Source organism: Erythrolamprus reginae, chromosome 2, assembly GCF_031021105.1.
Source record: "Erythrolamprus reginae isolate rEryReg1 chromosome 2, rEryReg1.hap1, whole genome shotgun sequence".
Taxonomy (NCBI): domain Eukaryota; kingdom Metazoa; phylum Chordata; class Lepidosauria; order Squamata; family Dipsadidae; genus Erythrolamprus; species Erythrolamprus reginae.
In genome coordinates this window covers 306,794,519-306,812,091 of record NC_091951.1, presented here as the reverse complement: position 1 = coordinate 306,812,091, position 17,573 = coordinate 306,794,519, and the positions used below count along the sequence as shown (strand labels likewise).

The 17,573-nt window shown below is 42.7% G+C and overlaps 1 protein-coding gene across 1 annotated transcript in view; it reads left to right on the top strand.

Annotated features, from left to right (window-relative positions):
• Positions 1 to 17,573, top strand: part of ADGRV1 (adhesion G protein-coupled receptor V1) — a 265,854-nt gene that overhangs the window by 97,176 nt on the left and 151,105 nt on the right. The window contains exons 53-60 of the mRNA XM_070743048.1: positions 207 to 462; positions 949 to 1,151; positions 2,543 to 2,719; positions 8,106 to 8,288; positions 9,970 to 10,149; positions 11,450 to 11,614; positions 13,074 to 13,191; positions 13,505 to 13,628. Of these exons, the coding sequence (XP_070599149.1) occupies positions 207 to 462; positions 949 to 1,151; positions 2,543 to 2,719; positions 8,106 to 8,288; positions 9,970 to 10,149; positions 11,450 to 11,614; positions 13,074 to 13,191; positions 13,505 to 13,628 (1,406 nt within the window). The remainder of the gene's footprint in view (positions 1 to 206; positions 463 to 948; positions 1,152 to 2,542; positions 2,720 to 8,105; positions 8,289 to 9,969; positions 10,150 to 11,449; positions 11,615 to 13,073; positions 13,192 to 13,504; positions 13,629 to 17,573) is intronic.

Sequence of the window (17,573 nt, the reverse complement as noted above, 5' to 3'; positions counted from 1 at the left end):
ATATTGCAGGTGGTTGAATAAGCATAGATAATTATGTAATTTGAAAAAAAATAATGACACCATTTAAACAATGTCACTATGGCAATTTGATTAGGATAATTTGATTAAACTGCTAACTTTCATTGAATTGAATCTTAAACTGTTGTGTTAAGCCAAAAGTTATGTAACAAATATAAAGTTATGTATTTTCTTATTAAATTCTCTAGGTGGCATTTTCAGAGGGTCAGGCTATGTCAACAGTAACATTAACAGTCCTTGCAGATGTTATTCCTGAAGCTTCAGAGGCACTGATTATAACTCTCACTAATATTAGCACCGTGGGCATTCAAGACCCCCGAAGAGGAGCCATAATTGATAAAAGTCGAGCAAAAGCTATACTTACTATTCTGCCCAATGACAATCCCCTTGGTGTAGTGGGATGGCACACAGATTCTCTTTTTAACAAAGTAGCAGAGCCTGAAGGTGAGTCAGTTCTAAGAAAATCCTAGAGAATTTCAAGTATATCTTTTTAGATTTTTTTGTAAAAAAGTCTTCTGACATACAATGGTGCAGTTACATCTACAGATTTTAAAGTAAACATTTCTGAATATTGTTTCAAATACTTTTTTAAACTTGGAGAACAAATATAATATGTAGAAATCAATATATAAGTACAGTACAAGAAATATGAGTTGTATTTTTGTATTTAAGTGAGACATTTCACTGATTTTTTTAAAAAAGCGTTTTTACATTTTTTTAATGTCTTAATTTTTATCATAACAAATCAATATTTTTTTTCTTGATCCCAGAGAAAATGCAATTTTTGGAAGTAATATGAATTATTACTATTATGTAGTTCATTGGCTATAATCATATTAGTTTTGGTTGGAAAAAACAAGTTTTTATAAGTATGTATATACTGTATATATATATATATATTCATTAACTTTAATATTGTTTTTTTCCTAGGGAGATCAACTACTATTTATTTACATATTTTCAGGGAACAACCATTTGTTGGTGATATTAGTATACATGTAATATCCCACCCTATCTTTTCACTCCCTCTTGTTAATCAAGCCATTGAAAATGAAGATTATAGATTGGAAAACAAGACCATTGTTATGACAGAGAATATAACATTAATTTCAGTTAATGTAACCATTTTACCAGTGAGTATTTGAAAATAGTTTGTAGCAAGCCTATATGTGAATGACATATGAAAAGTCAAAATACTTTTCTGATTAATATTTCTGCATAAAATAGGATAGTACTCAATAATGTAATGTTATCATTCCCAATACATTTTAATCTGAACTAAAGTATATTTGTTTGTTTGTTTGTTTGTTTGTTCGTTCGTTCATTCATTTATTGTTAGAGTTGAAAGGGACCATGAAGGCCATCGAGTTCAACCCCCTGCCCAAGCAGGAACCCTATAGTACACCAGTCAAATGGCAGTTCAATCTTCTCTTAAAAATTTTATACTTTAAATAATATTTACGCTATTTGAAAATTCCCACATTGATTAATGTTTTAATATTATTTGTATGTGAGAACAAGTCCAGATATATCTATATATTTTATGATTGGTTGATTAATTAATCAATTAATAAATAGAAACTTACTGGTGTATTATCTTCTACAATCTCAACAGCTTCTAAATTTTATCTACATGTTCTCTGAGTAAATGCTATGACTATTCTGCCATATATATGATATACTATTGGTAATAATAATAATTTATTAAATTTATGAACACGACTTTGATATAATGATTAAGACATCAGGCAATAAAACAAGATGCTGTGAGTTCCTGGGCAGGAAGCCAGCTTGGTGGCCAGCCATTTCTCAGTCGTAGAAAGGAGGCATTAGCAAACCACTTCTGAAAAACTTTTCAATACAATTCAATAGAACAAAAATAAATTCATATGCTGCCCAATCTCCAATGATTCTGGTTTCTATTAAAACAGCCAATGCTTATTTTCTGGTGCTACAATTTTGTACAATCTCTGATGCACCTTTCCTGGATAGATTTTCCTAATTTCAAATTGATTCTAATCTAGTATATTTTGAAATTTCTCTACAAGCCATATAATCTTTTGGGCCAGAAAAGTCTATATTAAACTCAAACAAGATTTGAATTTATGGTAGTTTCACAAAGTAACAGGGCCAAAATCATTTATTCCTCTTGTGGTGCAATTGCAGGTTTGATAGACAGATAGGTATAATCTGGGAGAGGCTGTCCTTCAGACAATCTGAATCCTTTATCTTTAATCTTTAACCTTAAATTAATGAATGTAATATATCTTTACCTTTTCATAAGTAATCAGACAGAGAAGAACAGATTTTAATACAATGAAATTATATTTTCAGCAAAAAAATGTAATTTTTAACAATCATTTGTTTTTATATAACTAATATTTATTTTAAGGGAATTGATTGCTTGGTTGTCCTCTATGTCTTTACTTTCCACTGAAACAATCATAACTTAAAATGATTTCTCTTACTACTCTGTCCAAAATATCAATCTGCAAAATAATTTAAATCATTTTTTATCTTACAGGATAATATTCCAGAATTACAAGAGGGGTTTTTAATCAATATTAGTAGTGTGCAGTTACTGAATTCTTCTCTTACTAGAGGGCAACAGAGCATGAAGAAACTTGGTTTAGAAATAGCTGAGATTTTAATTGAAGAGAATGATAACCCCAGAGGAATATTTCAGTTCAATATTAGCAAGGTGAGAACAACCTGAAACATCTCAATATCAAGAGCAGTAGAAACTATTCTTATTCTAAGGTGACCATTTCAAGGTATGTAGGTAATAATACATAGGTTAATAATGTGAAATTATAAGTCTTCTACCCATGCATAATATGCCTTTTGCTATTACAGGCGGTGAACAAAGAAATGGAAACACTTGACTTTTTGGCATCATAATGTTTGAACATGTTAAAATCAATCAAAACTTGACATATTTTAATGTTTTTTTAAATTCTGTTATTTGATATGTTTTTTTAAACTACCTTTTTTAAAAACAGAACTTTAAGGAAATTGGTTATAACCTTTTATAATTGGCAGACCTCTCAGAGTTTCAAAGAGGCCAAATTGTTGGTGCTCGAATGGCAGGTGCTAGTGTACCAGAAAGTGCCCGAATGTTTGGCGTTTCAAGAGGTAATTTCTCAAAAGTAATGACTGTTTTTGAAAGAGAAGAGAAAACGTCCTCAGCCAAGCACAGGTCTGCTCGAAAGTCGAAGTTGTCTGAGAGAGACCGTCAGATTGTTAGAGCGGATCGCAAGACCACAGCTCCTAAAATCACTGCAGAGCTCAATAGACACGTACAGAACCCAGTTTCCACAAAAACTGTTTGAAGGGAGCTTCACAAATCTGGATTCCACAGAAGAGCTGCAATTAGAAAATGTCTGCTCTCAAAGACAAATGTTTCAAAGCATTTAAAGTCTACCGAGAGGGGCGGCATACAAATCCAATTAATAATAATAATAATAATAATAATAATAATAATAATAATAATACAGTGGTACCTCAAGATACGAACCCCTCGTCTTACGAACAATTCGTGATACGAACCCGGGGTTCAGAAAAAATTTGCCTCTTCTTACGAACTTTTTTCAAGTTACGAACGCCAAACCCGAACTTCCGGGTTCGGCATTGGGAGGCTCCTGGGAAGCCCCCGGCTGTTTTAAAAGGTGACCGCCGGGCTGGGGGGCTTCCCAGCAACCTCCCGAATCCCGAACTTTTGCCGAACTTCCAGGTTCGGGGTTCGGGGGGGTGCTGGGAAGCCCCCCAGCCCGGCGGTCACCTTTTAAAACAGCCGGGCGGCTTCTCAGGAGCCTCCCAACGCCGAACGCGGAAGTTCGGGTTTGGCGTTTGGCTTCCGGAGGCTCCTGGGAAGCCCCCCGGCTGTTTTAAAAGGTCACAGCCAGGCTGGGGCGCTTGCCAGCAGCCCCGACTCCCTGCCGCTCGCCCATGGCCGGCAGAAGATCGCTCTTGCCCGGCTTCCGCGCGAGGCATCAGGTCAGCATTCTGTGGGGCGGGCGGCGGGGAAGCCGGCGGCTGTGGCAGCTGCTGCAGGAGGCTTTCCCCCTCCTCGTCCGCCGCCCGCCCGCCCAGAATGCTGACCTGATGCCTCGCGGGGAAGCCGGGCAAGAGCGATCTTCTGCCGGCCATGGGCGAGCTACAATAAGCTTCCACGCCCTCGCCCGTGCCTGGCGGGAGGTGAAGAGTGCTTTGCCCAGTGCAAAGTTGACAGCAAGCAGCTCCGCAGTCCCCAAAGGAGGCTTAACCCCGCCCCTCTGTCCCACCCCTCGCCCGTATCCGGCATAACTTCCTCCTGCCTATCCCCGCTCTTCTGCCGGCCACGGGCGAGGGGTGGGACAGAGGGGTGGGGTTAAGCCTCCTTTCGGGACTGCGGAGCTGCTTGCTGTCAACTTTGCACTGGGCAAAGCACTCTTCAGCTCCCGCCAGGCACGGGCGAAAGGCGAGGAAGCCTATTGTAGCAGCTGCCACAGCGGAGACATTTGGGGTTTTGGCTGGGGGGGGGAGGGGAAGGCAGGAGGTCCGGCCCTTCATTTGCCCTCCCAGCAAAAGACAAAGCCGCACAGCTCCGCATCGCCGAAGGAGGCTTAACCCCACCCCTCTGTCCCACCCCTCGGCCGTGGCCGGCAGAAGAGCGGGGATAGGCAGGAGGAAGTTATGCCGGATACGGCCGAGGGGTGGGACAGAGTGGTGGGGTTAAGCCTCCTTTCGGGACTGCGGAGCTGCTTGCTGTCAACTTTGCACTGGGCAAAGCACTCTTCAGCTCCCGCCAGGCACGGGCGAAAGGCGAGGAAGCCTATTGTAGCAGCTGCCACAGCGGAGACATTTGGGGTTTTGGCTGGGGGGGGGAGGGGAAGGCAGGAGGTCCGGCCCTTCATTTGCCCTCCCAGCAAAAGACAAAGCCGCACAGCTCCGCATCGCCGAAGGAGGCTTAACCCCACCCCTCTGTCCCACCCCTCGGCCGTGGCCGGCAGAAGAGCGGGGATAGGCAGGAGGAAGTTATGCCGGATACGGCCGAGGGGTGGGACAGAGTGGTGGGGTTAAGCCTCCTTCGGCGATGCGGAGCTGCGCGGCTTTGCCTTTTGCTGGGAGGGCAAATGAAGGGCCGGACCTCCTGCCTTCCCCTCCCTCCCCAGCCAAAACCCCAAATGTCTCCGCTGTGGCAGCTGCTACAATAGGCTTCCTCGCCTTTCGCCTGTTTCAGCTTTCCATCCATCCACGTCACTTCGCCGCTAAATCGTATGGCAGCAAACAATCTTTGGGGTTTTCGCTGGGGGGAGAAGTAGGACCTTCCTAACTTCCTCCCCCCCCCCAGAGAAAACCCCAAAGATTGTTTGCTGCCACACGATTTAGCGGCGAAGTGACGTGAAGGGATGGAAAGCTGAAACCGGGCTGTTTCAGCTTTCCATCCATCCACGTCACTTTGCTGCTAAATCGTATGGCAGCAAACAATCTTTGGGGTTTTCGCTGGGGGGAGAAGTAGGACCTTCCTAACTTCCTCCCCCCCCCCAGCGAAAACCCCAAAGATTGTTTGCTGCCACACGATTTAGCGGCGAAGTGACGTGAAGGGATGGAAAGCTGAAACCGGGCTGTTTCAGCTTTCCATCCATCCACGTCACTTTGCTGCTAAATCGTATGGCAGCAAACAATCTTTGGGGTTTTCGCTGGGGGGAGAAGTAGGACCTTCCTAACTTCCTCCTCCCCCCCCAGCGAAAACCCCAAAGATTGTTTGCTGCCACACGATTTAGCGGCGAAGTGACGTGAAGGGATGGAAAGCTGAAACCGGGCTGTTTCAGCTTTCCATCCATCCACGTCACTTTGCTGCTAAATCGTATGGCAGCAAACAATCTTTGGGGTTTTCGCTGGGGGGAGAAGTAGGACCTTCCTAACTTCCTCCCCCCCCCCAGCGAAAACCCCAAAGATTGTTTGCTGCCACACGATTTAGCGGCGAAGTGACGTGAAGGGATGGAAAGCTGAAACCGGGCTGTTTCAGCTTTCCATCCATCCACGTCACTTTGCTGCTAAATCGTATGGCAGCAAACAATCTTCGGGGTTTTCGCTGGGGGGAGAAGTAGGACCTTCCTAACTTCCTCCCCCCCCCAGCGAAAACCCCAAAGATTGTTTGCTGCCACACGATTTAGCGGCGAAGTGACGTGAAGGGATGGAAAGCTGAAACCGGGCTGTTTCAGCTTTCCATCCATCCACGTCACTTTGCTGCTAAATCGTATGGCAGCAAACAATCTTTGGGGTTTTCGCTGGGGGGAGAAGTAGGACCTTCCTAACTTCCTCCCCCTCCCCAGCGAAAACCCCAAAGATTGTTTGCTGCCACACGATTTAGCGGCGAAGTGACGTGAAGGGATGGAAAGCTGAAACCGGGCTGTTTCAGCTTTCCATCCATCCACGTCACTTTGCTGCTAAATCGTATGGCAGCAAACAATCTTTGGGGTTTTCGCTGGGGGGAGAGGTAGGACCTTCCTAACTTCCTCCCCCTCCAGCGAAAACCCCAAAGATTGTGCCTTTCTTTGTTGCGCTTCCACCAGCATGGCCTGGCTGGCAGCGGAAGATGTAACCGAGCTCACGGGGCTGGGCTCGGCTCCCCCTCTTACCAGCCCAGCAGGCAGCCGCCATGGAAGGCTCCGTTCCCTGTCGGCCACGGAGACCGGCCCCGTGGGCTCGTTTACATCTTCCGCTGCCAGCCAGGCAGCGCAACGAAGAGAGGCATTCGCTTTCCTCCCGCCGGCCCCTCAATCGGGCCGGTAGGGAACAGAATGGAACCAGCCCAGAAGCAATAGACGCAGGATCGGGCCGGCAGCAGGCGCAGGGCGAGGCAGCAGGTCTGCATCCTGGGCAGGCGGGCGGGCGGCGGGCGAGGAGGCGCGGCCGAGCGGCGACAGCGGCGGTTCTCCTCACTTCGGAGAGCTTCCTGGGCATGAAAACGCACGAATCCAACAAGAACGAAAGCCAGGAAGCTCTCCCTGGCGGAGACCGCCGGCCCCTCAATCGGGCCGCCGTGACGGGGACCACTGGCCTGCCTAGCGGGCTGGGAGGGAGGTGGAATACGGGAGGAGGAGGAAGAGGAGGAGGAGGGAGGAAGGAGAGAGAGAGAGAGGGAAGCCGCCCGGCTGTTTTTAAAGGTGACAGCCGGGCGGCAGCGTTTTTTTGCGGTTGTTTTTTTTTTGTTGCACGGATTAATTGACTTTACATTGTTTCCTATGGGAAACAATGTTTCGTCTTACGAACCTTTCGTGTTACGAACCTTTCCCTGGAACCAATTAAGTTCGTATCTTGAGGTTCCACTGTAATAATAATAATAATAATTTAGAGTGGTGTAGAAACCACCAGAAATGGTCCCTTGAGCAGTGGCAAAATGTGATTTTCTCTGACAAATCATTGTTTACCTTTTTCCGACCTCCGACCGTGTTTATGTTTGGAGACAGCCAAAAGAATCATTTCATCCAGACTGCGTTCTCCCAACCGTCAAACATGGCGGGGGTTTAGTGATGATCTGGGGTGCTATTTCTTGGAAATCCACCGGGCCAATGATTTCCCTTGGCTCAAGAACTGTTTCCAGAGGGGGATGCCAACTTTCAAGATGATAATGCACCAATCCATAGAGCAAGAATTGTTAAAGAATGGCACAAGGAACATTCTAATGAGGTTCAGCATCTCATCTGGCCACCACAATCACCAGACCTCAACATTATTGAGCATTTATGGTGGATTTTAGAGATTCAAGTAAGAAGACGATTTCCACCACCATCGTCTCAAAAAGAACTGGAGAATGCTTTAACTGAAGAATGGGCTAAAATTCCTTTGGAAACCATTCAGTGGGAGAAAAAGGGTCTATTTATGTATATGATAAATGTGTTTGTACTTTTGTTATTACTACTTCCACTTTGGCCTAACAATCCCTGAAAGAGAAATTCCTAACTCCTAGAGAAATCCTATTATATATAATATATTATTTATTATATCTCACTCTTTTTTTTCTTATCCCTCCTCCTCCTTTTGAAATACAGACACTATTATAGTTTTAATAAAATACTAATTTACCATTGTTTTCTTTCAAGGATATGAATGGAACAGTGGCTGCTTATGAAGTACCACCACCAGATAATATTCTGAAGCTGTCCATTGTTCGGAAGGCAGGAACATTTGGATCAATAAAACTCGATTGGGAAGCCACACCTGCCTCTGCTAGTCTGGAAGACTTTTCACCATCATTTGGAAATCTTATATTTGCTGATGGACAAGTATGTAACATATTGATCAATCATATTCTGCCCACATTTTTTTATCACCTTATGATTATAGTATGCTCCTTTTAAGATAATTGCTGGCTAATAATAACAGGAAACTTTACCCCCTTCCTTACATTTTAAGTGTACTTTCAAAGCACGTGTCTATGCATAAATATTCAAAAATGCATCATTGACAACGAGGTGTAAAATAGCTTTTAGCCAACAATGTTTGTGCTTCTAAAACAGGATGGCAAATAGGCTCCTTTTTTCATGGCTGATTGTGATTGGAGGCTCACTTATATTTACTCATAAATTTATTGCACCATTCAAAACCATTGATTGCTTTAAAAATGAGAGCCTCGTTGAAATCTGATTCATGTTCATATTAAAAGTACTATGAAACCTACCAAACTTCTGGAAGTTGGTGTAACTCTATTCATATTTTTTACCAACTTTTCTGTTTTGGATATACAGTGATCCCTCGATTTTCGCGATCTCGATCTTCGCGAAACGCTATATCGCGATTTTTCCCACCCGATGACGTCACTCTCTTCCTTTCTCATCTTTCTTTCTCTCTCTCTTTCTCTATCTTGCTTCTTCCTCTCTCACACTCTCTTCCTCCCTCTCTCATCTCTTTCTTTCCTTCTCTCTCTTTCTCTATCTCTCTCTCTCTTGCTCTCGAGCGGCGGGCGGCAGGTGGGCGGGCGAGCGGCGGGCGGGCAGCAGCGAGGAGCCGAAGATCGGGGTTTCCCCTTTGCGTGGGCGGCGGGGAAGACCCAGGGAAGGTTTCTTCGGCCGCCCAGCAGCTGATCTGCTCGGCAGCGCCGCAGCAGCGAGGAGCCGAAGATCGGGGTTTCCCCTTTGCGTGGGCGGCGGGGAAACCCCGATCTTCGGCTCCTCGCTGCTGCGGCACTGCCGAGCAGATCAGCTGCTGGGCGGCCGAAGAAACCTTCCCTGGGTCTTCCCCGCCGCCCACGCAAAGGGGAAACCCCGATCTTCGGCTCCTCGCTGCTGCGGTGCTGCCGAGCAGATCAGCTGCTGGGCGGCCGAAGAAACCTTCCCTGGGTCTTCCCCGCCACCCACGCAAACTCCACCATCTGTGCATGCGCGGCCATGGAAAAAGGGGCGCGCATGCGCAGATGGTGTTTTTACTTCCGCACCACTATATCGCGAAAAATCGAGTATCGCGAGGGGTCTTGGAACGTAACCCTCGCGATACTCGAGGGATCACTGTATTATCTAATGTCATTAAAATAAAGTAACAATGCATTTTATATAGATATATTAAAAATTAATATTTTGTTTCTAAATGTGCCAGTGAATTCTGCTACATTTAGAGGTTTTCCTACTTCTTCGACTAAGTGGACTTTGCTTCAGAACCCTGTAATGACACAGTTTGTAGCACATCAGCCTTGCTGCTTGTCTTTAAAGGACATCAGAGAGTATTTTGTAAAGTACTTTTTGTGGTATGTTTTAACTGTTTATGTGTATGGTATGCATTGTGCCAGAGTTGCCTTCTTTGAGGTTCCTTTTTTCTATTTATTTATTAACAAAATTTATATAATTGCCCACCTCACCTGGACTTTCATTTCCATTTCTGTTTTGCTTCCAAATTAAATCTAAATGTCTTGAGCTTGAGCATATTCATGGTTCTTACAGGTATTTCATCTTCGTTTTTATTTTTATTTCCTAGGTTACAGAAGTGATAGAAATCACTATCATAGATGATGATGAGGTCGAGTCTTTGGAAATGTTCACTGTTACCTTACTTAGAGTGACAGGTGATGCAAGGCTAGGTGATGATGTACAGGCAATGGTTACTATTGCACCAAATGATTCACCTGCTGGAGTTTTCGGCTTTGAAGAAAAACATGTAAGTGAAAGTAAGATCATACATGACTTCTATCCCATTTCGCTACCTCAAGGAAGATGTAGCTCTGGATCATTTCCCTCAATAAATAAATGAAAGGTGTAATTTTTGATGCATTTGTTAGGTTTTCTTTAGTTAGTTTTAGGGCTTGTGTGGACAACAGATCATGTTTTAGATCATGTGTATACAAAAATATTGAAAATTCCAAAGTTATTCACAAATATCTAAGCACCACTGCAGATAGTCTATCCTTTCATAGTGTTTGTATTCAGATTTAAATGAGAGGAGAATTTCTAGTTAGTACAATAGTAGCCACTTTAAAAAATCTAGAAAAATGATCCAGGAAAAGAACTCTTTTTCCCCCTGGAAGGCTCTGTTGATAATTGGGATACGAAAAGAAGTGTAAGCTATTTTAAAGCACTCTGAGTGTCAACAATTAGGTGTAAAAGTAAAATTGAGGTCAGGCATATATTTTTAGGAACTTAGATAGCAATTCCCCATAATTAGTTTCAAACCTGGCAACTCTCACATTGGATTAGCAGAAGTGATACCACAACTAGAACTTAATGTTGTATGGAATAGCTATTTTATCAAATGATCGTGTTTGTCCAACAGATACAGTTGTGTTTTCAAATGAAAGTGAGACAATGGGGCAAGAGAATAAATAATGATGCTGCTCTTGGAAACAGAATTATTACTATAGACTTTTTGAATCAGTCTCAAATTAGTCTTTGTATATAATTGGAACAAAAGAAAGATACTTAGGTTCTCATGAAAACATCAGTGTACCATACTGAACAGATTCAATATTTACTTCTTATACTTATAATTTATAATTCTTAAGGACGCAGAAGAAGAAATAATTTAATTGCTTGATAATTGTAGGCTTTATTTGAAAAACCAAAAGAAAAAAAAATTTCATTATTTTTATATTGCAATTATTTTATACTGCCCCATAGTGCAGCTCTGGCCACTGTGCAATAACTATCGTTATTAATGGATTTCTTTGAATGACTGCTTGTTTGATTCAACTAATTTGTCCCATTAAACAATTTTTAAAAGGGGAATGTAATTAAACAGAGAAAGTCCCTTGTGCAGAAATCCTCTTTAGTCTTTTATTGGGAAAGGCTGCATGTCTTATCTTGTTGGCAGTTTCTGGCATCAGGTACTGACAGGTATGCTGTTGGTTCCAGCAATAGATCAAAAGTGCAATGTGTGGGACATAAAAGAAGCTCAACACTGACACATTTTGCTTGTTATTCAATATTGGTCTCCCCAATACCAATGCTTTTTCCTGTTTCAGGTAACAGTGAAAGAACCTCAGTCAATACATGATCCTACAGCAGATGTCTTTCTCACTGTAAGTCGAAGTTCAGGAGGCCAAGGAGCGGTCCAGATTCTTTGGAAACTTGAGGAGGCAGCTAGATATGATCTCACTCCTCTCAATGGTATTCTTCTCTTTTCTGAGGTACAGTCCCTTTCGCCACCTCACTTTTTAAATGATATGTTATTATTTATTATTTTATTTTAATTCAAGATGTGTGTGTGTGTATACACATACAGTAATACCTCATCTTACAAACTTAATTGGTTCCGGGAGGAAGTTCGTAAGGCGAAAAATTCGTAAGACGAAACAATGTTTCCCTTAGGAAACAATATAAAATCAATTAATGTGTGCAAGCAAAATAAAAATCGCAAAAACGGTGCTCTGCTGGGTGCCGCCGCCCAGCTGTCACCTTTTGAAACAGCCGGGCGCTTCTCAGCATTCTCCCGAATGCCGAACCCGGAAGTTTGGCAAAAGTTCAGGTTCGGCGTTCGGGTTTGGGAGGCTGCCGAGAAGCCCCGCCGACCGGCTGTTGCCTTTTGAAACAGCCGAGGGGCTTCTCGGCGTTCACTCAAACCCAAACTTTTGCCAAATGTTCAGGTTCGGGAGAACGCCAAGAAGCCCTGCCTCCCGGCTGTCACCTTGTCAGAAGAGCTGCAGAGCTGTCGGCCGGTCGGGAGGCTCAAACGAAGGTGGGGAATCCTAATAGGGAATTCCATGGGCGGAGCTTTGACGTCATGGAGACGTCCTTCCTGGAGTCCATGTTTCGGCCGGCCAGGACAGACGTTTTCATGACGTCAAAACTCTGCCCATGGAATTCCCTGTTGGGATTCCCCACCTCCATTTGAGCCTCCCGACCGGCCGACAGCTCCGCAGCTCTTCTGGCAAGGTGACAGCCGGGTGGCAGGTCTTCTCGGCGGCCTCCCGAACCTGAACTTTTGGCATTTGGGAGAACGCCGAGAAGCCCCCCCCCCCCCCGGCTGTTTCAAAAGGCAACAGCTGGGCAACGGGGCTTCTCGGCGGCCACCCAAACACTGAACATGAACTTTTGCCGAACATCCGGGTTCGGTGTTCGGGCGGCGGGTTCGTAAGGCAAAAAAAGTTCGTAAGAAGAGGCAAAATTTTTTCGAACCCCAGGTTCGTATCTCGAAAAGTTCGTATGACGAGGGGTTCGTATCACGAGATACTACTGTACATATGTATGTACATGCATGCATGCATACATACATACATATATACATGCATTTCTATCGAATCATCCTTGTATGCCCAAATATGGGGGGGGGAGCATACTGCTTCCTTTTTGCCTCTCGGCCCCTCTTATATAATTCTTCCCTGGTACAAGCTAATACAGGAGGCGAGCCTGTTGCTTAGAAGTAAAAGCTACTGCTTTATAGGCAGGCTGCCCAGGTTCAAGTCCCAGTAAGGGTATGGCTAGCTGATAAGAACTAAATATCTCCTAAAAGATATTATTTTAATTTAGAGTTTTCCTCTTGAATCTAATTTCATTTGATGATTTTAATTTCATTTAATATTTAGTTTCCATTTTTCAGTATACCAAATTATAGCTCTAAGATATGTAATCTTTTCCAATTTTATGCAGATGGAATCTCAGAAAACCATAATTTTGCATGCAATTCAAGATGATGTTTTGGAAGGTGATGAACATTATTCAATTCATCTGGTGTCTACTGATAACACAGAAATATCACCTGTAAATGGTAAACACACTCATTTAAAACAGCATCCAAGGCTGTAATTGCCAGACAAGTCTAATTACCTTTATTCCTCCCCCCTCCCCCCTTATTTGCAGTGTTTAGAAAACAATGGGGTGCCATGATTTGATTGAAATAAGGAAAATACAGAGAATGGAACTTTGCTAATTTACTTTTTTAAAAGAAATTGATAGTAACATGTTAAGAATAGAATGAGATTTATGTAATGCTGTAATAATTATCATTATTGCTTTGTGTTATGATTTTAAAAATATCTTGCATCAATCAGCTTTTTTGGCAACCTCTTTTATATTTACAGGTATAGCAACTATTACTATACTGGCAGATCAAGGAGCTTCTGGAGTTGTTGGATTAGCTTCACAATCCACCCACATCCTGATTGGGGAACCTGTAGGAAAATATAATGGAACTGCTTTTATTGGGTAGGTGATTCTTGCATTTTGTATCTTTGCTCTAAAATCATTCATATTTTGTATAAGTATTTTACCACAACTCTAAATTAACTGCTTTAGAGTCATTAAATGCTCCAGGTTTTCAATGTTGGTTCCTTTATCCTTTGGTAGTTTTTGATATAGGAAGGTCGTCCAGAAAGTAACGCACCACATTTTTCCCCCTCAGTAATGGTACAAATGCAAAACTTTAGATATACATTGTTTGAATTGTCAGGAGTATGTGTGTAAATTTTGTTTCTTCAGACAGATAGCATAGCTGCAGCGGTGTTTTGAAATGGCGTCTTTAAGTGATGTACTTTACAAGCAGCGTGTCATCACTGAATTTCTCACTGCAGAGAAAGAAAATGTTGAGAACATTCAGAAACATTTGTGTAGTTTATGGAGAATCTGCAGTTGACAGAAGTACGGTTAGTCGCAGGCACAGAGGGTGAGGCCATTAGAGTGATTCGCACAGCGCAGAAATGGCTTTGACCAGAACAAGGAGTGGTACTGACAGGGCATACACGCCCTTGTGTCTCACTGGAGGAAGTCCATAGAACAGAACGCAGATTATTGTAAAAAATAGGGAGTGTAGAAGAAACATGATTCTTTCTTGTGTGTAAGTTTCACTGTGTTCAATAAATAATTGTTGAAGAAAAAAAACGTGGTGCATTACTTTCTGGACAACCCTTGTATATGTAAATAATTCTAAATTTTCACATTCATCATAAAGAATTCTAAGTATAGAGTTTCTAAGATTAACTGTAGGTACATTGCATGCAGAGGGACACTCAGATATAGTTATTGTTGGCACCAGGCTTACTTGGAGACTGGGAGATATAGTTTTGCCTTAGGCACAAATTCAACTGGATGACCTTTAGCTGACATTCTCCTCAATAACAGAAAGAAGGCAATGGCAAACTCAAAAATATTGATGATGGAAAATGTCTAGCCAGGCAGGGGGACCAAGTGCAGAACTAGCCTCGAATCCTTGTGCAAGGATCTTATCTATCTATTGTGCAAGAGTCTTATCTATCTATTCCTAAGTGAAAACTGTCAAAGTGGGAAGATTCCTCTATAATACACAGAATGTAATAATAAATAACATGTGGATCTGGTTGCTTGTGCCTCACGGTTGCCAAAATAACTGCGGAGGCTTGCTAAGTAATTGCTAGAGAAAAAAAATACCAATACCGTCACAGGCATCTATATATGTATGTTTTGGTACAAAATCTTCAAAATTTTTGGGAATATGTTTTATTAATATCTAAAGGGGTAATACTAATTGTATTTCAATAATTAATAACTGTAATTACAATATTATTCAGAGTATAAGATACACCGGAGCATAAGATGCATCTAGATTTTAGAGTGGAAAACAAGGAAAAAAGTATTCTGAACCAAAAATGGTGTAGTAATATATTATTTAATAAAATACCAGTTTAGCAGAATACTTTTTATAAACATGAATACTTTATATAACCATGTACACTTTTTACAAACTTCAAACTTGTCAGTTTTAAGACTTGTGGGCTTCAAGTCCCAGAATTACTCCTCCAGTCATACTAGATGGGATAATTAAAAGGCAAAAATAGCTCCCATTTTATTAAAAAATGGGCCATTTTTCATCCATTTTTGCCAGAAAAAACAGTGGGGAAAGGGTCTGGGTAGCCTGCAGAAACTCCGTTTCACAAAAACGGAGGCAATTTTGCCTTCCCCCAGTCCCCAGGAATTATCTGCAGTCTTCCCAGGCCCACTATCCAAAAATGGGATGCGGGGGGGGGGCGCTTTGCGACAGCCAAAATGGTTGCATTCGGTGTACAGTGATCTCTCGGTTAGCGCGGGGGTTACGTTCCAAGACCTCCCGCGCTAACCGATTTCCGCGTTATACTGGATGCGGAAGTAAAAACCACCATCTGCGCATGTGCGCCATTTTTTTCATGGCCGCACATGCGCAGATGGTGGAGTTTGCGTGTGGGCGGCGGGGAAGACCAAGGGAAAGTTCCTTCAGCCGCCCAACAGCTGATCTGCTCCGCAGCGCGGAAGCAGCGAGGAGCCGAAGATGGGGTAAAGGCAAAGGGGAAACCCCATCTTCGGCTCCTCGCTGCTGCCGCGCTGCGGAGCGGATCAGGTGTTGGGCGGCTGAAGGAACCTTCCCTTGGTCTTCCCGCCGCCCAGGCAAAGGGGAATCCCCAAGATCGCTTGCCGCTTGCCGCTTTGCAGCTTGGAGCCTTGCTTCGCCTCCTTCGCTGCAATAGGCAAGCGGCAAGCGATCTTGAGAAAGAGAGAGAAAGGAGGGCGACTTGCCAGTCCACGCCCCCCTGGATGAACAGCCTCGCATGGCCCCAGCGCCGGGCTCCGCTGTTGCCTCCGCCCCCATTCGGCTCTGCAGTTGAGAGGCCTTCCCGGCAGAGCCCTCCCCAACAGCTCCCGCCGCCAGCGCAAAAAAGAAAAGAAAAAAAAATCCCCAAAAGAGGCAGGCACAAAGCGGGGGCACAAGGGGAGCTGCCCGGCAGAGGTTGCTTTTTTTCTTCTCGTGGGCAAGTGGAGGGGGGGAGAGAGAAGGGAGGAAGAGAGTGTGAGAGAGGAAGAAAGAGAGAGAGAAATGATAGAAAAAAGGGGAGAAAAAAGAGAAATGAGAAAATGATTGAAGCATAGTGACAGGAAAGAAAGAGAAAGAGACAGAGAAGTGACTCTTGGTGATGACGTATGACGTCATCGGGTGGGAAAAACCGTGGTATAGCAAAAAAACCGTGGAGTATTTTTTAATTAATATTTTGTGAAAAACCGTGTTGTAGCGTTTCGCACTAATCGAGACCGTGCTAATCGAGGGATCACTGTATAAGACGCACCAAAATTTCCACCCACTTTTAGGGGAGAAGAAGGTGCTTCTCATACTCTGAAAAATACGGTACCTAATAAATATTTAAATATGAATTAATTACATTTATTTTAATTTTTTACTATTTCTTTTTTAAGATACCATATCTGAGATTGTTACCTCTTTTGAGGGGAAAAATGTGTTTGAAGCACATGGATTCACGTTATATAAGTCATACTTTTAAAGTAACTTCAGGTTGAATGTTTGAAAAGATGAAAGCTTCTTAAAGCAGCTACAATATGAACTTTAGAAAAATCATTCTTTTCTATATAAAGAGATGTAGGCAGATACCACATGGGTTGGGTTTTTTTGCATATACAGTGTTCCCTCGATTTGCGCGGGGGATGCGTTTTGAGACCACCTGCGAAAGTCGAATTTCCGCGAAGTAGAGATGCGGAAGTAAATATACCATTTTTGGCTATGAACAGTATCACAAGCCTTCCCTTAACACTTTAAACCCCTAAATTGCAATTTCCCACTCCCTTAGCAAGCATTTAGATTATTACTCACCATGTTTATTTATTAAAGTTTATTTAAAAAATATTTATTAAATGCGGATGAAAGTTTGGCGATGACATATGACATCATCGGGCGGGAAAAACCGTGGTATGGGGGGGGAACCCTGAAGTATTTTTTAATTAACATTTTTGAAAAAACGTGGTATAGACGTTTCACGAAGTTTGAACCCACGAAAATCGAGGGAACACTGTACTCCAAAGTACCTTATTATCTTGGTAAAAATAAGAGCTATCTTGCTAGAGAATGTAGCATTTTTAAAGAAAATCTGGTCTAAAATGCTCATGATACAACATACTATATTGTTTTGCAAAAGTTCTTAATGTCTTTGCAGTGATATCCTATAATACAAAACACTATCAGAAAGATCTAGAATTGGTGTTTTAGAACTACAAATAATATATGTGAATTATTAATACAGATAAAACAAAGTATTTTTATATTTCATGGTGATTCATATAAATTTAGATATTTAGCTGCTAAATATACAGTGAAGCCATTTAGAAAAGTATCGTTATTTTGTTATTATTCAGAAGTAA